Genomic DNA, 21690 nt, shown 5'->3' with positions numbered 1-21690 from the left:
TCTGCTCGTGATGCTGATCAAGAATATATATACTTTATGGGGTCTGAGGTGTCTCCTTCACTGCGTTGCAAACTTCTGACTGAAATTATAATACCCTTTTGCTCTGCAAGTGTATAAAAATGAGTAGTGATGAAGAAGTTTCACTTCTGTCGTGCGTAGGCTGGACACACCCCTTTTTTATTTTTTATCTCACCCAAAAGCCATTTCAATATTTCGCAACCCTTTTTTGGCATTGCTTTAAACTTTCCGAAAGGCAGTCGAACTTGTGCTTGTTGTTTCAGCCGCATCGCGGGACCATAGAGCCATTAAAAGTCAATTGGGCCAGAAATGCAAAGTGCCAGACAGACTACAGTCCTTGAGTATCCTACCGGAGCACATGTGCAACTCACACAACTTTCCGGCCTCGCAGAAAATAACACAAATATTCAAGCCTGGCCCACGGGTAAGCACCGTAGCCCACATATTTTGTCCCGGCTACATTCCGCTAAATTGACTTCAAACTTGCAAAGTCGGTCTACATCCCCAAATATTTGGTATTGGCACGAAGCCATTTATGTGAGGAGCGCGCTCTCGAATCGCCCTTGCTCGTGCCCAGACGTCATCCGAGGAGTGGCAAGAAAGAGTCTCGAATCGGGCCAGTTTAAAGCAGAATTCGGTAATGGCATCCAATATGCTAACTACTCCATCGATTGGATGCGGCCCCAGGCCGCTCCACCAAACGCTCGTGGGAAAACCGGAACTTCAGCGCTTCCGTTTCAATTTCTCCCTGGCGTGGTCGCAAGCGCAACGCACATAATTTCCGACATCTCGGGCCGTCCCATCTTGGCGGACGCTCTTGTTGCTCCGCCTCCACCTCCTTCGTCCACGCCCAAAGGGCTGGCCATCTGTCGGGGAACTGGCCAGCGATACAAATCTTGGCCCGGAACTGGGGATTCTCTGGCGGTGGCAGCCAGAAACAGAGCCAGCGAATTGCTTGCCTTCTTTACGATTATGGGCCACTTCTCATTGTGTTCGAATCGTAATAAGGCTCGTTGTGGCTTTCACCATTCGATGTGTATGCAAATAAACGCGCAGCTCGTCTTTATGGCCGCGGGCAGCTGACACCATGGGCCAAGGCGATGCGGAAAGACATTCCCAAGAGCTGTCCAAATAAGCAAACAGCCCCGAGCTCATCAGATGGGTTGATTTGATTGATTCGAGGTTGACTAACCATTAGGCCGATGGGTTCGATGGGCCGCAAGGACGTTGTTAAACTAATGCTGAACAAACACACCCCCAGAGGGCGAAACAGTTCCGAGTTAATATCCTTTGTGAACAATTCCGGCCCTGCAACTTTTAGCCAATTTATTAGCTATTTGCAAACTGCAACATAATCACGAGCACAAAGTTGGCTCCGGCATTAAAAAACCGAGCTCTGCTCCGGCAAACATTGTCAAACGTTGTCCAACTTTGGCGGCTGTCAAAGCTCACGCGCTGAATTTCTGGTGATGGTAACCAGAGCGAGGCGCCAACTTTGGAAGCCAAATTATTTTTCAGCAAATAAAAGTTTTCCGGCGCGTATCTGAAACTACAAAAACGGCGGGGCTCTAAGGTTCCCTCCCCCAGTTTTGCGGGGCTGAGGAAACGCTAAGATGAAATTAAAATTTTATCTGAAAGGATAGAGGGCTGTGGTAGTGGCAGCCGCCCCACGCATTTTTGGGCATATTACTCACCGACTTACAGGTTTCAATCACCGACAGCTCTCATGTTTGCGACACGCTTAGCAAATTTCACCAAATGCCGCCAGATTACTAAGAGGCATTTCGACGTCAGCATTGGGAAGTGTGTGTTTAGGACTAGGGTGGGGTAAAAAGGGAGAAGCCAGGGCGGGGTCTAGGTGGCTGCCTTATCTCCCTGCTACCTTTATGGCTGCCTCAATTTGGGACGCGTGCTCGAGATAGAAACCGCTTTAAAGTTGGATGCCTGGTATCAAAGAATAACCTGCCCGGCTTCTATTCGGAAAGAGAAATTAAAAGTTTTCAGCTTATCTTGGCTCTAGTTCATATTAAATTCTTCTGCTTGGCGGGCCAACGCTCATTTGCTCCTACGAATTCCCCTCGAACCACGAATTATCAACGCGCTCTCACACAGGCAGTTGCCTTGCTCGTGTCTAATTAAAATTCACTTAAAGCTATTCAGCAGCGACAACAAAGGGACGAAAGCATGCCGATAAACATTCGATTGAGTCAACAAATCGAGGACCTCCTCTTACTTCCAGCTGCAGTTTGCAAAAACTCTTACAAAATGTTTCCCCCGGCTGCAACTTGGATTCACAGTCCTTTGGATGTTGAGCAAGCACAAGTTCGGAATTTTATTGTCCCGGCTTAGGAGCCAGATTCAGGCGATTTGAACACGCAAAACTACTGGCGTGAAGAGGATGGAGGGCTTGCTACCAAACAAACCTCAGCCAGATAGTTTCCCAACTCTTTTTAAAGCCCTGAAGTTAAGGCTGCGGAGATTGTTGAACATTTTAAATGCACTTCAGCTAGTTTGCGGGAATCGGAAATACAGCTTATGTGAAAAGTAAGGCTAAGAATTAATAACTTTACGGGAATCAAGAACAAATTAATTTGACGAGAAATCGAATTATAACATACACAAAAGTTTGCAAATAAGTTTTGTCCAACAATAGCAAACAGAGGAATAATAAACCTTTTAAATGCCAAAACCAATTGAAAACGATAAAGAAAATGTGAAGCGAAATCGAAAGAATTTGGTGACTTGGCTATAAGGTCTCAAATGTGAATTTAAATTACAATTACAAGATTAATGGTGAAAATCGCTTAACTCGAAGTGGTTCAGATAATTCGAAACTAAAAAATTTGAGTTTTTAATAAGTTGTTAAAGCTTTAACCAGTTTCTTTTATAAGTTACACGGTTCGGCGAACCGAAGCTTATAGTACAAATATGTCGAACAATATTAAAAAAATTGAAGTTATGACGATTTTTCTTTTAATGGTATATATTTTCGACGATTGTTCGTATGACAGCTATATGAGATAGTCGGCCAAATTTTATAAAATTTTATTCGAAATTCGAAAGTCATTAGAAAACTTTATACATATTCCAAAAGTTATGCTTGTCTGATGAAGAACAGCGATGTTATAATTTTTTTTTTCGATTTTTCCTATGGCAGCTATATGATATAGTTGTCCGAATTGTATAAAATTTTTTTCTCGATTCAAGGGTATTTAAAAAACTCTATATTTTAAAACTCATGTTCGTTGGATAAAAAACAACGACGTTATCATTTTTTGCTATTGATTACGGTAAAAAAAATAACACATCCGAGTTGCGCGAAAACGCTTTTTGCACATAAAAAAATTTCATAAAAATAAAATAATATAATAAATTGCATTTTTCGCGCAGTTCGGCTAGCCCCGTTAAAAAACACCACTCGGAAAAAATCAAGTCGATATGATAAAAAACAACGACGCGATAATTGTTGCTTTTAATCTCTCGAACGGGTGCTATCCGATATAGTCGCCCGATTCGGCCACTTCCGACTTACATATATACTGCGTGCAATAACTACACAACTTTTTGGAAAGTTTCAGCAAGATAGCTTTAAAACTAGGATTAGTTTACATAGAAACAAACAGGAGGACAGACGGACAGAAGTACAGATGTACAGACGTATGTATTTCGATTCAGATCGTGTTGCTGATCAAGAATATATACACTTTATGGGATCTGAGGTGTCTCCTTCACTGCGTTGCAAACTTCTGACTGAAATTATAATACCCTTTGCAAGGGTATAAAAAGTATTTTTAAAACCTCAATAATGTTAAATTAAATAAAACAGAGTGCAGATAAGAATGTACTTATTCTCATCAGTCAGTAAAAGAAAGGAATGGAGTTTCATTCATTAACTAGCTGAATAAAGAAAAAATAGTTTTAAAGCCAAAGCAATAATTGTTAAAGCAATGGATTTGCCTCTGAAGCCACATTCCTGCGTGCTTTTTGCTGGAGCTATTGTACAAAAGTGCTGCCCGACAGTGTCAAGGACTGCAACCGGAGCCCCACTTTGTGGAAGGTGGCAAAAATCCTGTTAATATTCTTACGGGTCCAATACTTCATTCGGCTCACTGTCATATCTGGTTAGAAAGGTCGCCCACGTACATCTTGTCGGGAGGCTGACAAGGGGGTCACGAACCTTCCGCGTTGCGGCTTTCTCATACTTGCATACATTCATTCAACCTTCTTATTCGAGCTTACCATATTTCTGCTGTTCCGGCCGCAGTGGTTTCGTGTGGGTTTGACGACAACGTTGTCGTCGTTTCCTGTTATGTTCGCTTTTAAATCATATAATATGTATATTAAGTATTCACGATACTCTAGTGCTTTAATGGGATAAAAATGTCAGTATTGCATGCCCAAAAATTTTTTAAGAAAATGGTTTTCGCCTTGAATAACCATGACCGATATTCCGCAAAACAGCACGTGTGAAGGCCAACCGGGTTTAAAAACTATAATTTTATATTGAATCTTTTTGCCTTAAACTACTTAAAATGACACTAGCTTTTTAATTTTTTTTCTTTTTTGGTTTTAAACTCTGGTTGACAGACTTCCGTTTTAGCTTCGGCTTGGATTGTGTTGCGTTTGTTTCTGCGGGTTCATCTTCACTGTCGCTGTTGTGAAACGAGGGAGGTCTAAGCTTATTCACCCAATAATAAAACGAAGAATATACTCACCCCACAGTAGGCATTTGATCAAAAAGGTTTTCGTATTCATCGTCTACAGGTGTTGCCTTAATCCTCTTGCTTTTCTTTAAGCTATCCTCTACATCCAGCTGTACCTCCCTCTCATCCTCTTCAGAGACCTGCGATTCGTTTTTTGCCTGACGTATGAGGATCTTGGTGGCCTTCGATTTGACATAGCATTGGTAGAGCAGCACTGTCGATTCCGAGTCATGGATACGCACATATCGGTCTAGACTAGCCGAGCTCAAATACCGACCCGTGCTGTCCAGATGCAGATCACTGATACCACCAGTGAATCCCTTGTAAGTATGGACATGTGTTTTCATGCGTCGTGTGTCGAAGGCCTTCAGTGCGCCCATTGTAGTGCCCGAGTAAATGAAATTTCCACGTGCCACCAGAGTCGTAAAGCTCATTCCATGCTCCTCACTGGCAAAGCACGCAACCGGACGTCGCTGCTTGCGCGTATCGTACAAGCGAATGTAGCCCGTTCGTGAGCAGGTGGCTAGCACACTAGGCCCATCTACGAAGCCGATGTCGCTGTCCCAAACGGGCACCTCCAGCTGCAGATAGTCGTTTGGTAGGTTCTTGGAGCTGAAAACCTGCTTGGCGTCGGAACATAAATCGTACACCTTCAGGTTATTTTGCCGCTCCTTTCCGCCGGTGGCCACAACGCTCCTGACCTGCGCACATTGACGCAGATGGTCAATTTGATTTCCCGTAGTGATGACCACGGGCTCAGACTCCTCATCTACCTCTAGCTGAAGAGTCTGTATCTGCCCGTTACCAATGCCAGCAATTAGCTTGTCATTGTACCGGGCCAGTCCCACGATAGGTGCGGAGCTGAATGATACAGTCTTTCTGGAGGTGCCTCCCTCTGCAAAGGAGAGGAGCTCCACGGCGTTCTTGGCCCGACCGAGCAATATTTCAGTCTCCGCCTCGTTGCCAAAGGCAAGTGATGTGACGCGTGACTCCTTGTCTAGAGAACCCAGTTCGCTCAGATTGCTTTGCCCATGAGGAGTTTTTTCGGAACCGGGCACCAGGTCTAAATGTTCTCATGATTACAAAAATAATATCCGCTAAAGGCAGGCAGACTTACGTTTAAAAGACCCAGTGTGGGTTCCCACATACAGTTCGTGCTTTGCCGTGTAGTTTGCATGCTTAATATTTGCCGTAGTCCACTTCATCGCGACAAAATGGTCCTTGTTAAACTCGAAAATCCGGAAGCTTGGCAAACAACAAATTTTACACGTGCAAAGAACACAGTGTGCCCAAACCACAAGAGTCTTAGCATTATGCTATAGTGCTGCCAATATAGCTTGTACAATCTAGGTCAACCAATACAAGCGGTACAGACGGTATAAGAGGAATTTTAAAGTTATATATTTATATATTAACCTTATAATCAATTTTGATTAGTTAAGAAGTTTTTAAACCTTTTATTTTCGGTAAACAAATCAATCTTGTGGACAACTCTACTCGGCTAGGGCAGGACAGCAAGTGTGCCCAGCTGTAACTTCATGTTTACCAACACTTTTCAAAAATTATAAAATTTAATGTAATTTTTGGGTATTATGGCTCTCACAAAGGTTTATGATTCTGCCACTGTGTTAAAGCATTTGGGTGGCATTTTAAATATATACAAGCCGGCGGGCATGAAGGTAAAGCACGTAAGAAATGCCATTCTCAGCAACATTTGCAAGGGTAAATAAATGTGGCTAGACAAGTGGTAAAAATAATTAGGGAAGTCGTTTTAGGACTAAACGAAATGAAACAACGGGAACCTCGTAAACTGCCGGAGAACAAACCCTTATTAGGAACAGGCACCGCCGCCGACCCAGTCCTGCACAACATAGCTGGACATACGGATCTGTCTGACCACGTTCTGTCCGCCGGACCGCGATACCTTCCGCGGGACCTTAGCTGCGCCACAGTGACCAGCCTGGGGGATCACACCAGCGGAGTTCTACGTGAGTCAAGTAAATCGCCTTTAGATCATAAATAAATAAAATATACCGTTATATTTTCAGTCTTCGGAATCAACAGGGGAACGGGGCAAGCCACCAGCATTCGGAAAAACCGCCCTGTGCGAGTCTATCACATCACCGGTTGCCTGGGCAGCGCCACAGAAACCCACCTGCCAGACTCACGGGTCACAATCCGCTCCAACCACCGTCACGTGTCTGCGGACCGAATTAGCGGCCTAGCAGCCTCTATGCAGGCCTCGCATCAGCGTAAAATGTTCGAGCTGTGCGGCGTTGATTTGCAGACTCAGGAGGCCTATGAGCTGGCCTGTAGGGGTCTTCTCCGCCCTGCTGACGACAGCCTACCAGTCGTCTATGGTTTAAAACTAATCCACTTCGACCGGCCAAACTTCACAATGGAAGTGCACGCCATCAACGAGACGCAGGAGTATCTGGTCGCCCTCGTGCACGACATGGCCTTGGAACTACGCACGGTGGCACACTGTTCGCACCTGCGCTGCGTGCGGCACGGTCACTTCGATGTGAAGGATAGCCTGCTCCGGCACTCCTGGCACTTGCCAGGAATTATCAAGAACCTTCGCCATCAACGGGACATCCTACGTGCACACCCACAGCTTCTGCGACAGCAACAAGTCGAGCTCCAAGCTACAAGCTGATCAAAACTAGGTTTTTTTTAATTTAACTTTAGTCATTAGATAATAAACAATTTTTGTTTAAAACTATTTTTGAAATTAAAAAAGCTTTATAAAACGGTTTAACTGTCGCTAAATATGTTGTTGTAAAGATGTTTAATGCTTTATGTTACTTCTCTTTAATTTGTTTTCATCTAATAAGTCCAAGATCAGCAAATTAAGTAAACAGTAAAAGAAAACAGTTCTGAGGGGACAAAGGGCCAACGAACCTATTTAATTTTAATTGCCAACGTTTTATCAATTTAAACAAATTTTTAAAGTATTCAACAAAAAATTACTTCAAATTTTTTAAAGTATTCAACAAAAGGTTACCTTTGACCGACGTCGGGTTGAATATAGGTATGGGTCAGAATTTGTTTCTCGCACTCAAAAATCTCCTTTTGCAGTTTGTCGTTAAGCTTTGTGCCGGCTACAGATGCGTGCTCCTTCCCTAGAACAACCTGGGCTTCCATGAGCCGAGCCTGTGCCAGTCCTAGAAGGGAAGCTCTTTTCGCTGGATCTCTTCTTGCCTGCTCCTCCAGCGTGTGGGCGATCTCAATCAATATGACCGTTACGTAAATAGCAAGTTTGATGCTATGCGGATCCAGACGCCGGCAGACGTTGTAGAGTTCATCGCACAGACGTAATTTCCGTTCTAGCTGGGCACTACTGAGTCCGACCAACTCCAAGCCAGCTTCATTGCCGTACAGCTGGATTAACGTATGCTTCAGATTAAATGTATGAAAGTGGTTGGGATGCAGCATTTGGGATAGGCGGGCCAGGAGTAATTCAACCTGATTAGCGGAAGGGCATCCAGCCATTAAGCTATCCACCTGATCGGTCATGTGGGTCTGCAACTCGGACACGTAGGCCCCATCTACTAGCATTGGGCAAGAATTGCACTTCCACTGGGTGTTTTCGTCCAAAGGATCGACGGGAAGATGGTTGCCAGAGCACGTCTGGTTCACATCGCCAAGACATGCCAAAGCACTAAAGTAGGTGCCATATTCCGTGGGATCCATGCAACGGCTGCAACGGCAGCTGAAGTGCTTTGTTAGGCGCAGATGGTGCTGCCGTAGTTGGGTGCCCCACAAGATGTTTGTGTAGGTGATTTGAAGGTGTTCCCCCTTTCGCAGGTCGCACCCTGCCCGAACAGCAATTTGCTGAGTTATGGCATCAAACTGGAAGTCGCAGTTGGGCTGACATGCGTGCTCCATCATACAGGCCTGCCGAAATAACCCACTTAGTTCCACACCCGACGGAAGCTCGATGACCATAAAGTTGGTTTCGATGATGCCGCACAGTCGATGTAGCAGCTCTGACCCACAATCGTGCAGTAGTTTTGGCTTTGTTTGATTGAGTCGACGTAGGAATCGTTGCTGCAAATAGTTCACAACCCGCTTCTCTGCCTCCTCATGCAGATCGGTGCCCTTGCGCTCCTCCTCGTGCGACTGCATCTCAAGCAGAGCATTCCACTTAGCTGGACTTTGCCGCTGCAAGAGCAAGCACTTCAGTACCAGAAGGGCATCGCCCCTAAAGTAATCGTTTAGTGTGCGAGTATCCGCCCGTGCAGGTGGAGCAGTTCCCAAGCTAAGCACACTGCACTCCAGGGCCTCGTGTTCGCAGCCGGAACTGCAGACTGGCCAGCGGCATCTAGAAAATGTTTGGTTCAAATGGATACACAATTCTGAATGAAAATGTGGTTTCACCTGCGACATTGGTGCTTGCCCAGACGACAGGGAGCGAAACAGCCCACACATGGAACGACACTGCCCTCCTTTTCCGCGTCCGAAAGGTACCACTTGGGCCCCACCACCAGTGGCTCCTCGATAAACACGATCTGCCCGGCTGCAACGTCCTGGGTAACCATTAAGTACCTCCCAAGTTGGGCATCCTCTCCCTCCGTAAAGGGCCTGCAGCTGCGCTTATGCTGCGGCCAATGCTGCTTCTGGTGCTCTCGGTCGCAGTAGCGCACCATCTTGCACCTGGTGCATGCCTGAGAAGCAGCCACTCCGCAAACGGGACAATCTGTGCTTGGCCCCATGCTGATCCTGAATAAATATTTTTCCACTATCGAACCGCACCGCGATGTTACGTTGGCAAACTAAATTTTCTTTTTGACTCGTCTAATTTCAGAAAGCCGGCAACTGTTGTCTTATTTTTAGCACATTTTTCAAATTCTAGACTCTTTATTCTGCTAAGAGTACTCTCTTCGAACCAGCGCCCTCGCACTGTTCTCTGTTTACGATGAGAAAGTGAGCCCACAGAGTGCTCCCACAGAAAGATCTCGGCACCTCTTTAGTTCGCTTTTCATTTGCACTTTATTCGCTTTTTTCCGTTAAATACAAAAGTATACCGTACAAAACAGGCGTCAATTCAGATAACTTAATTTGAGTGTTTACAGTTAATGTGATAAATACAATTGATTTAGCTTGTGATCTGCGCACAACTAGTTCTAGTACGGTTCTTGCGGCGCGTCCAAGTCCCGGTAGTGTGATCTGGGTCGATAATCAAAACCACCGGGTCTGTAAGCAACGAGAATGAATAAAGATATTGAAATTATTCACGCAAGTTTAGGGGCAGGGCAGAGATTGAAAATATATCAGTATTTTGTTTAGGCTATGGATTCGCATTTATTTTGTGCAAATAAAATTTATCAACGTTGTTTGTCGGATTTTTAATACAATTGGCATAACATTGTACAGGAAAATGGATATCGGTAGTTGTATATAAACCATCTTTATAATCAGTAGATACTTTTAATAGCATTGCTTGAATTGCTTTTAAAACTTGAGGTCGCCAAAAGATAAAAGCAGCATCGAGTGGGCCTGTTTTCATTTGTATTTTGCTAATCAATTAGTCAAACATATCGGAATTGGCAGGCGCATCCAAATCGTGGTAACCGATAAGCCGGCGCTGGTGTTCCAAAGGCAATTCTCTGCAAAAAATTTGCGACACAAGAAAGTTGTGACAAATTTCGATTTAGACGAACAAAAGAGAAATCAAATAAAAAAAGAAAAGTAAAGGACACCTAAATGCTATCAGTGTGTGGGTATTGAGGCCGAACTTGTATCCTCTGTAGTGTAAAATTCACTCTGTTTTAATATTTTGTAACTTTCTCGTCAGTACACCAAAATAAATAATAGGGGAAACGAATAGTAACCCACGATATTTTTCTCAATATCAGTTTCTTAAAAATGAATACGTTTATAAATTCTAGAAAATTCTGCAGTGGGTCCTATTGTTGATAGCGCTACTAGACTACATCTAAAACATAAAGTAATGTACTAACCTGCGAACGGGAGGAAAGTTGCGTCCTCCACGGCCGCCACCCATCATGGGTGGGCCAAAGCCATAAGGCATTGCCGAAAAGGGTGGGTACATTGGTTGGCGGTAACTGATTAATTAAAACACATTTGTTGTTTAGTTATACGCTGGTATTGTTCAAATCTATGCTTACCCTCCACCGCCTCCTCGTGCAGACTCAGAGTCTGGTCGCTTAGAACTTCCAGGATGTTCGGGCAGCTGCGGGCGCTTTGGATCTCGCAAGTAGTTGTTAAAGTATTGCACCTCCTTGCGCACCTCTTCGACCTTTTCCTCGTGCTTGTTAAAGATATGCTTGCGAATGAACTCGGGCCCCTTGAACTTCTTGCCCGAAAGCGGGCACAGCCATTTATCCTTAGCCAACTCCTGAGTGTTGGCCTGCACAAACTTTTCAACCTCGGTCTCAGCGTCCTTGGCGCCCAGGTCCTTAATCTCATCGTCACTCAGTAACACGATCTTGGTAAGGAATTGCTGCAGCTTGCTCTCGTACGTCTTGATATACTCTTGCACGTCGTTACTCGTAACCCGAGCCGGAGCTGGACCACGGGCGTGAATGATGCCGCAGCGGTTGGGCATCTCGTCTTCGTATGGGTACTCACAGTGGTTGTAATAGTCCACGGAGTGAACGATTCGTAAGTAAAGCACCAGGCGGTCCAGAACGGCTATTAATTGCTCGTCTCGCTCAATGGGCTCTCCCTCGCTGTCCTTGCTCTCGCCAGTTAGCCCGAGAAGCTCTTCTTCCTCTGCGGACGCCTCTTCGATGAGGTAGTCGGTGATGTTTTGAAGCACCGGATTTTTTGAATTGAAGCCATACGTGGCGCCGCTACCATTCGCCGAGGTTTCGCTCACACTGTTAGCAGAAGTATTATCCGTCCACAGCCTATACCTTTCGTCCAGATTAAGAGCGATCTTTGCGCATAGTTTTATGTCTGAGCGCACCACCTGCTTGTGCGCGGTGATACCGTTTGCTGGTCGTACTCGACGACTCAAATCTCGATTGACAATAGCACCCATTTCGCAGTCTCGCAGTCGCTGGTTGTTCAGGCCCCAGCAAATCTCTTTGATGTTAACGTCCCTCATAAAGGTTATCCAGCCACGGCGATACCAACGACGTTCTACTAATGGATCTGCAATGGCCACCCTGAGGTAGCCGTTAAAACGGTTGCATACCGCCTCGATCTCAGCTCTTGTTATGGAAGGAGCCAAGTTGCGCAGGAAGATAGAGGAAGTGCGATGCAGAGCCCTTGGCTGACCATCTTTTAATTTGTCCAGGTCTATGGTCTCGGTTTCCACAATCTTTTTTTCATCACCCGAAGGTTTTTCGTCACTTCCATCCTTTTTGTTTAGGTCTCCGTTTTCCGCATCCTTAAGCGTACTCGAAGTAGGTTCCGGTGCCTTTTCTGTTTCGTCTTTTTTACTAGCATCGCCTTTGGCGGTCGGTTCTTCAGGGTCAGAAATTTCCTTTTCAACTGTCGCTTCTGGGGTTGGACTCTCCGGGGCTTGCTTAGCTTTGGTCGATTCTTGTCTGTCCTTTTCGGCCTCGGCTTTTTGCTCCCTCCGTAACCCATCTTCCACATCGTATTTCTCTTTAAGCTTCTCATCATCCGAACTAGAGCTGGATTCGGTATCAGATGAGGAGCTGTCATCATCGCTGCTATTCCTTTTGCGCTTCTTTGCCTTTTTTTCATTGGCTTTTTTTCCTCAATACTGGAACCAGTGGCCTTTGAATCCTCCTTCACCTCTTGCTTGAGGGGCGCAGTTGCCGTTTCCTCTTCATCCCAGTTCTCGTCATCAGAGTTGACAGGTTTCACAGTTTTGCGCTGCGGTGACACAACCATGGGCAACGAATCATCCTCATTCAGTTTCTCTTCTTTGGGGCTCTTTATTTCTTCCTCTGCTAATTTGACAGAGTCTGTGGGCTCCGCCTTTCGCTCATAGGTTACCGCCTCCCTGGGCTTCTCGTCAAGCACTTTGAGATCCTCATCAGTGCCGCCTTCAAGCTTTATAACACAGGTATCTAGTACACGTATCAGTGCATCACCTTGTGAAGAATCCACCTTGACCCCTCCAATAGTGCCGTTCTCCAGCAATTCCACGAAAACATCCGTGCGCCTCTAAAATATATGCGTTTAAAATTGGTTGCTATAAGTACACAGATATTTTATATAGTACCTGTAAAAAGCCTCGCTGCTCTTCGCTTCGCCTTACACTATCTTCAGGGTGATATTTATTTTTGAACCTGCAGTAAAACAATATTTTATGTATTGTGTCATTAGTATGGAGAAATTGAGTGGTTTTTTCTATCAATATTTATTTTCCACTTTTTCTCTTCTTCGCCCGGCTGTTGATAGTCAGTTTAGTTAATTTTTTACTGGTTTTGATTGATTTTTGTTGTTGAATTACCACCCAAAATCTTACCTTGCAAGCTCATCGCTTTCGTTATTAATGGGATTGTTTTATAGTTATTTGGGCTTTTGCTCGACAATCGAATATAAATAAATCGCGGTTTCAAAAATGAACACACCTCGGCATTGCTCGCCGGGTAATTAACAAATTTAGTTTGGTAGATATCAGTTAGCAGCTCTGCGAGATGGCGCAGAACCTCTCAGAGAAGTCTCTGTCTCACAAACCCAATAAGCTGCAGAGAAAAACTTAATATACAGAATGGTTATGAGTGGCGAACAGGAGAAGAATAGGGCAAATAACGCAAGGGGACTGCATAGGCAGACATATCAACGTAACCGTAATGGATGCACCCGCTGGTCAGGTACTAACCATTCCTCGTCCTTGTGGGCCACGAAAAACTCGTTAAGTTGCTGCCGCTTGAAGTCCGTTTTATATTCGGTGTACTTGCGCATAACCTCCGAGTCAGATATGTTTTCGTCCTGGGTATCAAGGAACTGTTTAAGGTTGAGCATAGCGGGCTGGGTCAGGGTGTCGCTGCCACTGCTAACTGGCTCCCGAGTAGGTGGGGCATGACCGTGGGAGTATGCCGAGTGTATGGACTGGTAGTGGTCGTTCCAGGCCTGCATCAAGTAAGGGTCATATCCTATTTAGAAAGAACTTGATCATTGAATTCTGTATAACCAGCGACTATTTAAACTTACCCCCGAACCTCGGATTGGCCCGTGCCTCTCCGTCGCCCCAGTCAGGCCGCATTCGCTTGGCGGGCGGCAGATCCCGACCAGGTGAACCATAGCGGGGTCTAGCCCCAGGACCCCGGTAGTCGCTGTAGTCCGGTCTGTGGCGGGCTCCTCCGCCGCCGCCTGCGGAAGCCCCGCCCCTGAAGGGATTGCTGCAACGTCCAGTAATGGTGTCATGTAATAGCAAAAGGTTAACCTCCACTTACCGTTCTGACCACTCGTCGCGAGCGCCGGCAGAACCGCCAACAGGACGGCGCTCGTCACGGCGCTCTGTTCGATAACTATCACTGCGTTCTCCACGGAACTTGTCCCGCCGCTTACGGTCGTACTCGTCGTCCGAATCTGCCATTATGGGCTGCCTATAAAAGAAAAGTAATTCTCCCTAAGTGAAAGCGGCTAATACATAACCTCACTTCTTGCAACATAAGTCTTTACTTCCAAATGGTTGCAAGGGATTTAATAGCTGAAGGTTGGGCAACAGACTACTAAGTCTGGCAAATAGTAGCTTCCAATTATTTTTTCTGTCAAGCCAACTTTAGCCGCCATCTTGATATTCGCGAACAATCGCTTACGTGTTCGGCGGTAGCTCAATAAAACTAAGTTATTGATATTTTTACAGCAGACTGCTGGGTGCCAGACTTTTGAGGATCTCCGAAAACCCTTCAAATTTTAAAACATTAAAAATGTATCATTAATTTACCTGTAAGTAATTTTTCTGCAAAACGGCGCGTCTGTCTATCAGTGTGACCACTTCTAAGCAACGCAACATAACTAAAAAAAGATACCAAGGCAAAAAATACCAACTTAATAAAATAACTCGATTCCACTGACATCAGGTTTACAGTCGAGTCCCGATAATTCGAAATGGCAAGGGGATCACTTTTTTTTACGAATTAGACGGGAATTCGATTTATCGAGATTTCTATTTAACGGGGCTCAAAAATGAAGAAGTCGAATAAACGGGGTTTTTACATTTCATATCATGTTTACATATGTATTTAACTTTATTAAAATTAAACAAACATTATAAGTATGTACATTCATTTGTACGTTTTTCAAATTAAAGGAAAATTAAACGACAACATAAAATTATAACAGCGAGAGAAACACCAAATTCATAATGCATAGCGACAAAAAGGCGGCATATCTGTCTGCAAAATCTAACGGTGCTTTAACTACAAAAAATTTCGCATCGCATTACGATTTATAAGAGGTTACGAAACAAAATTAGCAATTATAAGAGGTACAATATTCTTTGTTTTGCGCCAAATACTACGAATTGACGAGAGGACTAAAATGTATGGAATTTTTACGAATTAACGAGTTTTTTTTTCAAGGGGACAGAATTTTTTACGAATTATCGCTATTTTCGATTTAGCGGGGTACGAATTATCGGGATTCGACTGTATAAACATTTTGTACCATTTTAAACAATCTTTTGAGTTTATACCTTAAAAAAGTCAAAGATATTTACAAACCCCGCTGAATAAGATCATTGAATTTGTACATACATATATCTCCTAGGAGGCCGTTATAGGTCCGAGTCGTAGGGAAGAAGAAAGGCATGTATGTATGTATGTTAGTACACTTCAGATCAGCTTGAACAGCACTTGGTTACATACATATGTACATATATCGGTATACGTAATCTTTAGGAAATTGACATTCTCTCTACCATATTTTTTATAACAACTTCTGGGATTTGATCCAATTCCGATGTTGCACGTTCCCAAAGGTTGGCCATGTTTGTTGCGGCTGCTTTGAACTGCCCGAGCTGTTTTTTCACAATTGACCAAATTTTTTCAATCGGATTGAGGTCGGGACTTTGTGCTGGCCACTCCATCCAATTTATTTGCCAATCGATTCCTTGAAAATTTTCGGTGTGTACTTTGGATTACCATCTCGTTGAAAAACAACTTTGTCTTCGTGATAAGCATATTTTTCCATAAAATTGGGAAGAGTGGTTTTAAAATTTTTAGGTAGTCCTCTTTTCGCATTATACCTTCTACCAATTGCAGAGGGCCAACATGCCACCATGTTTTACAGTTTGCTTTACATGGTGCCTTTTACGTTGACGGGGCTTGCGCCAGCAGTATTGCTTTCCATTTGATTGAAAACGGTTAAACTTGGATTCATTATACCAAATATGTATTCGTTTCCAATCATCAGTAGTCGAGTTTTTTTGGTCTTTAGCAAATTTCAAACGTGCTTTAACATTCTTTTTAGATAATGCAGGCTTGTTTTTTTAACGCTTGACACATAACCAATGTTATGCAGTGCTCTCCTGGCCGTCCACTGGTGATGGCAGCTTGACTTTTCGCAATTTGGACATCATATAATATGTCGAGCATCTGAGTCTAAATAATTTTTTTCTACCTTTGACTAGCGGTTTGGTAGTCACATTTCAGCTTTTTTGAGCCGCAGTCACTGCAGATTGGTGTAAACCGAGCCTTTCCGATACAGAACAGCTCTTCTCAAAAAGGCACACAACACTCTTTCCGATTTCTGGAGAAATTTTTCTCATTTTAATGCCGAAAATCAAAAATTTTTTTTAAGAAGGAAGTACCAAATTTCAGATCAATCTGACAACAGGAAGGTATTTAAATTTCAATTTCTAATTTTGACGCACCAAAAAAACAAACAGGATAAGCTAAATAAAACCATTTAAAAACAAAATTCCGCAGCCAATGCTGAAGGTAGAGTTGGAGCCGGAAAGTATGCATTTAAAAACAATGGAATTCACCCAATATCTAAGCTTTATAAGTCGCTACTGGCTAATCACCAGTGCGATCGAATAACCAAAGTTTAATGAATCCTTACAAAAAATTGTAGAGGCCCTTTGCTCCCGGGTGGAGTGAAGAAGGTACATTTTTTTAAGCTTCAATATCTACTGCACCGTAGGATCACCGTTGAGGAACCCTACAAGCGGAATGGGCCCGCGCACTGCAACTTACTGCGTTGGCTGCGGAGATGTACACTCAACAGTGGCCTGCCCAATAAACAAGGAGGACCACTCTGACAAAAAATGTAGTAATTGTGGGGAAACCACACTGAAATTATAGATTATGCGAACGGCATTTCACAGCACAAATACGAGTTCTCGCAGTTCCAAAATCAGTGTGACATTGAGGCCATGCTTATATAAGAGACCCACTTAAGAAAACAAAACCGTTTTCACCTTAATGGCTACACATTTTATAAAACAAACCATACAGATGCCAAGGCTCATGGCGGCACTGGCCTACTGACCAAGAAACGCATCAGGCATTATGAGTTCCCATCATTCGCAACAGACTATTTAGAAGCTACATCAATACACATCGATACCCAAAGCGGTTTTTTAAACCAGTGGCGTAGATAGCTTTTTGATATGGGGGGGGATATGACTCAGAATATGTGTTTCTTTTTCAATTTTGAGAGTTTTACCATTAATTGCCGTATTGCACATTGAGACAAAATAAATATTGGCGCTTCAAAAATGTTATGCTTACATTAAAACACATGCCTGGAAAAAATTCGATTTTATCATCTTATAATTCTCAGACCCAAGGGGGGGTTTGATCACCGTGATCTCCACCCTATCTACGCCACTGTCTTAAGGGGGGCTTCTCATGTAACATGTCAAAAAGTAGTTGTTTTTTGGGAATTTTTTTCACTTGGAAAATGAAAACTTACATGAATAATTTTTTGCATATATTTGAAGACATGTTTAAAGTATGAGAAAAACATTTTTTGAAAATTCTAAAAAACAAAATGGCGGACTTATTCAAGGTCGCGTGTGGCTCGACGCGGCTGAAGGACTTATTGCGGTACAGTGTGGAGCCCAAAGTTTTCATCTTAAACATACAAAAAAAATTTTTTATTATTCAGCAAGGTTCCCTCGAGTGCATGAATGTCTGCAACTTCAAAAAATTCGATTTTAAAATATTGAAATCACGTCTTGAAAAAAAGTGCCATTTTTTCGTCTTTTTTTTTGCTGAATTGGGCTGAAAAGTGTATAAAATAACTTTTTTTTCACAATTTCAGATATTCATGCACTCGTTCAATGTATAATCTGCAAAACACTTTTTAGAAATCAAAAATCGGTTCAGTAGTTTTATCGTAATCGTGTATCGCGTTTTTAAAATCATAGTTTTGAGAAAAAACGATTTAAAATTTTGAGTTAGCACACAAAGCGCGCCCGAGCGCGCTCGTTCAATCACTCATATTTTCCATAATATTGAGAGTTGAGTCATAAAACTTTGGGAATATACTCTCAAGACGTTATTCTATCGATTTATGAAAAAAAAATTGTTTTTTTTTTAAATTTTACATGAGAAGCCCCCCTTAAACCTATCCGCTGTATACTGCCCACCACGCTTTTTTATTTCCGAAGATAAATTTTTACAGTTCTTTGACATATAAGGTAACCGTTTTATAGCGGCTGGTGATTACAATGCAAAATATCCCCATTGGGGCTCTCGACTCACCAACTCCAAAGGAAGACAGCTGTACAACGCTATAATAACACCAAGAAACAAGCTTGACTCTCCAGATAATAACATATTGGCCAACAGATCCTAATAAGAAGCCTGACCTGATGGATTTTGCCGTCACAAGAAGAGTGCCTAGAGGTCATTTTCATGTGGAACCCTTAACCGATCTTTCATTGGATCACTCGCCCATTTTACTTCTTCTCTACGACCATCCACAGCATTCAAAACGCACAGATCTTCTAACTTCCAGTAAAACAGATTGGCTTAAAAACAGAAAGTATGTAAGTAACCATATTGATGGCATCCCAAACATGTACCAAAAAGAAGAGATTGACAGCTCAGTTGAAGCACTAGTGTCTGTCATGTCACTAGCTGTACAACACTCCACACCTATTAAATCGGCTTGTTCTTTTAATTCTAATTCTAGCAGCAGTCGAGCTTCTGGGGATATCAACGAGCTGCAACGCAATAAGAAAAGGCTTCGGAGCAGTGGCGTAGCGTGCCTTGTCGGGGCCCCGTATAAAAAACTTTTTGGAGGCCCTTATATGGAGGAAAAGATTTTTCACAAAAGAAAACAAGAAAGGAAGCTAGCTTCGGCAAACCGAAGGTTTTATACCCTTGCAGTCATCAAATATGTCGAACAAAATACATAACGGCTAAACAACATCGAAGCTAAGATGATTTTTCTATTCATTTTCTATATTTTCGACTATTGTTCAAATGACGGCTATATGATATACTCGTCCGATTTTGATGAAATTTAATTCGGTATTCAAGAGTCGTTAGAAAACTCTACATTCCAAAATCATGCTTGTCTGATGAAAAACAACGATGTTACAATTTTATTTACGTTATTTCTATATAGATTTTTCGATCTTTCCTATGTCAGCTATAAGATATAGTTGTCCGATTTTTATGAAACTTTTTTCTCAATATAAGAGTTTTTAAAAACTTGATGTTCAAAAAATCATGCTCGTGGGATAAAAAACAACGATGTTATCAATTTATTTCCATTATTTCTATATATATTTTTCGATCGCTCCTATGGCAGCTATATGATAGAGTTATCCGATTTTGATCAAATTTAATCCGAAATTCAATAACAGTTAGAAAACGCCATCTTGAAGAAATCAAGTCGATCTGATCAAAAACAACGGTCTGAGAATTTTTAGTTCATTCTCTCGTATGGGAGCTATCCGATATAGTCGGCCGATCCGGCCCGTTCCGACTTATATACTGCGTGCAATAACTACACACCTTTTGGGAAAGTTGCAGCAAGATAGCTTTAAAACTGGGAGACTAGTTTGCGCGGAAACGGACAGACGGACAGACGTATTCTGATTCTACTCGTGATGCTGATCAAGAATATATGTACATATATACTATATGGCGTCTGAGGTGTCTCCTTCACTGCGTTGCAAACTTCTGACTGAAATTGTAATACCCTTTTGCTCTGCAAGGGTATAAACACACAATTTTGATAATCTTTGTGGGTAACACTATTTTTGGAGGACATAGTGGGTTTAAAAAAAACGTTTTAGGGCTTGACCAATTGTCGAAATAACTTTTATATCAATTATGGTTTCAGCGATCTCAATGCCAGGCAGTTGCGTTAAAAATAGAACATATTCAAATCGTAGCAATCGGTGTAATTCTTATCATCCTAACTGAATATAAGTTTGCGAGAAGTTGTTCCTAATTTCATTATTAGTGAAGCTCTCACTGTGTTAACACCAAATATATTGAAATTTTTCAGTGGTAAGCTAAAAATGAGACCCTATACGTGCTTGTTTTTAAAAACAAAATTTTCGAATCTAGCAATCGGCGTAAGACCCTCTCAGGATTTTAAAGGCTGACAGCTACCACCCCACCATTCGCCGATAGCATCCACAAAACCGACGACAAAACCAGGAACCAGGATCTGAAGGTGTGATTGTTGAAGTCGAAAAGTAAGTGGCATTCAAATCAAACTGATGGCATTAACAACATTTCGGTCTGGGCAGGATGGGCACCTTTATATTCCCGGTTTCTTTTAAAACTTTTGAAAGGAACCTAAACAAACCAGAGGTGTTCGACAGGCTCACTAAAAGCAAAAAGGATTGTTTACAGCTGTTGGGCGATAGTCAACGTGGTCGTAAAATCTTAGAAACTTTCTATTCTTGCTATTACATGGCCCCACTTCATCGTGGCCAAAATAACTACTTTATAGTTATGCCATGTAGTAGTCATGGGCACACTCTTTAAGATCTCTGCCGGCATAATTTTCGTCCGACTGTTGCAGAACTTTCACAATTTCTTTTAAATTCTGCACGCTCCTCTTAAACTGGTCAAAACTAACAATAGAACTATGATCAAAAGGTCTGCCAAATTCTAGCAACTTGGCTAACGGAGTTGTTGGAACTCCGTTAGCCATGTTGCTAGAATTTGGCAGACCTTTGATGACATCGCAGTCAAAAGTGTTTTAAAGAATGTCGCAGACATTTCCCATAACAACAAGTGAGCAACAAAAGCGTTTCACACATATGCTTTCCTCTAATCTTTCACTTCATTATTTCATAGTTCTATTGTTAGTTTTGACCAGTTTAAGAGGAGCGTGCAGAATTTAAAAGAAATTGTGAAAGTTCTGCAACAGTCGGACGAAAATTATGCCGGCAGAGATCTTAAAGAGTGTGCCCATGACTACTACATGGCATTTTACCTCAACCCAGAGATTCGGCAAAAGTGCAAATTCCAGTTGCGACCATGTGCGATTGAATTCCAGGACCGCCTACTGGGTTTTCTGAGCAAGAAAACTGCCAATTGTCATGTCCTGCTTTTCGCGTGTTTAAGTTGCCGGCTAGTTAGCGAGATCCCAGGGGGGAACAACCACAAATTCTTACACGCAGCAGACACAACAAAAAAAGAACAAACAAAACGGAATTTTTTTGGATCTGGACAACTAATTTGAACACAACGGAAATTTTTGGAATATCCAGATTGGACTACCTCACCAAATTGGTAGCCCTAGGAGTCCCACCCAACCATGAGGGCATCCTCGTTCCAATTTCGGACACATCTCCCAAATTTTAAGTCGTGGGCAAGGTAGTCCGACTAAGTCCTCTCACCCCCCACCAATGGGAATATCTACTCAGATGGATTCATTGTTTTTTTTAATTCGTTATAATTTTAGAATTCATTTTATACTTATATACTAACATATAGAACACCTAACCACGGTACCGCAGGACGATTACATGGAACATATATGAATAAATAATAAATGTAAAGCAGTATGGGCAGCGTGACGGCAAAGAGAGCATTCCCTGAGAGCGAAGTGAAGAAGCGAGGGCAGTGTTGATCGAGCTGTCGTGTTG

General features: G+C 42.7%; 4 protein-coding genes and 1 long non-coding RNA gene across 5 annotated transcripts; 2 read left to right on the top strand and 3 right to left on the bottom strand.

Annotated features, from left to right (window-relative positions):
* Positions 1 to 4500: 4500 nt before the first annotated feature.
* Positions 4501 to 6019, bottom strand: LOC108095050 (WD repeat-containing protein 74). The gene is made up of 3 exons (XM_017195958.2): positions 5839 to 6019; positions 4734 to 5784; positions 4501 to 4670 (listed from the first exon to the last, which is right to left on the bottom strand). The coding sequence occupies exons 1-3, from the start codon at positions 5924 to 5926 to the stop codon at positions 4565 to 4567; spliced, it is 1245 nt and encodes a 414-aa protein (XP_017051447.2). The 5' UTR covers positions 5927 to 6019; the 3' UTR covers positions 4501 to 4564.
* Positions 6020 to 6242: 223 nt separating this feature from the next.
* LOC108095059 (mitochondrial mRNA pseudouridine synthase Trub2) lies at positions 6243 to 7637 on the top strand. Its single transcript, XM_017195968.2, has 3 exons — positions 6243 to 6443; positions 6497 to 6709; positions 6770 to 7637. Exons 1-3 carry the CDS (start codon positions 6314 to 6316, stop codon positions 7378 to 7380), a joined length of 954 nt encoding a protein of 317 aa, XP_017051457.1. The 5' UTR covers positions 6243 to 6313; the 3' UTR covers positions 7381 to 7637.
* A 76-nt stretch (positions 7638 to 7713) lies between these two features.
* On the bottom strand, positions 7714 to 9627 carry LOC108095044 (SET domain-containing protein SmydA-8). The gene is made up of 2 exons (XM_017195946.2): positions 9105 to 9627; positions 7714 to 9048 (listed from the first exon to the last, which is right to left on the bottom strand). Exons 1-2 carry the CDS (start codon positions 9437 to 9439, stop codon positions 7725 to 7727), a joined length of 1659 nt encoding a protein of 552 aa, XP_017051435.1. The 5' UTR covers positions 9440 to 9627; the 3' UTR covers positions 7714 to 7724.
* A 70-nt stretch (positions 9628 to 9697) lies between these two features.
* LOC108095028 (serrate RNA effector molecule homolog) lies at positions 9698 to 14624 on the bottom strand. The gene is given in 9 exon segments (XM_017195921.2): positions 9698 to 9920; positions 10688 to 10792; positions 10856 to 12410; positions 12413 to 12833; positions 12892 to 12958; positions 13495 to 13768; positions 13827 to 14014; positions 14069 to 14221; positions 14563 to 14624. Coding segments are annotated over 8 exon segments (2823 nt in total). The 5' UTR covers positions 14212 to 14221; positions 14563 to 14624; the 3' UTR covers positions 9698 to 9850.
* Positions 14625 to 19975: 5351 nt separating this feature from the next.
* Positions 19976 to 20534, top strand: LOC108095024. Its single transcript, XR_001771596.2, has 3 exons — positions 19976 to 20095; positions 20156 to 20286; positions 20341 to 20534. It is a non-coding gene; the product is annotated as an uncharacterized LOC108095024 (long non-coding RNA).
* Positions 20535 to 21690: the final 1156 nt, after the last annotated feature.

The sequence above is a fragment of the Drosophila ficusphila genome, unplaced genomic scaffold (genome assembly GCF_018152265.1).
Source record: "Drosophila ficusphila isolate 14025-0441.05 unplaced genomic scaffold, ASM1815226v1 contig_414, whole genome shotgun sequence".
Lineage (NCBI taxonomy): Eukaryota > Metazoa > Arthropoda > Insecta > Diptera > Drosophilidae > Drosophila > Drosophila ficusphila.
Note: the sequence above shows the minus strand (reverse complement) of the source record. Positions and strands in the feature narration are given on the sequence as shown.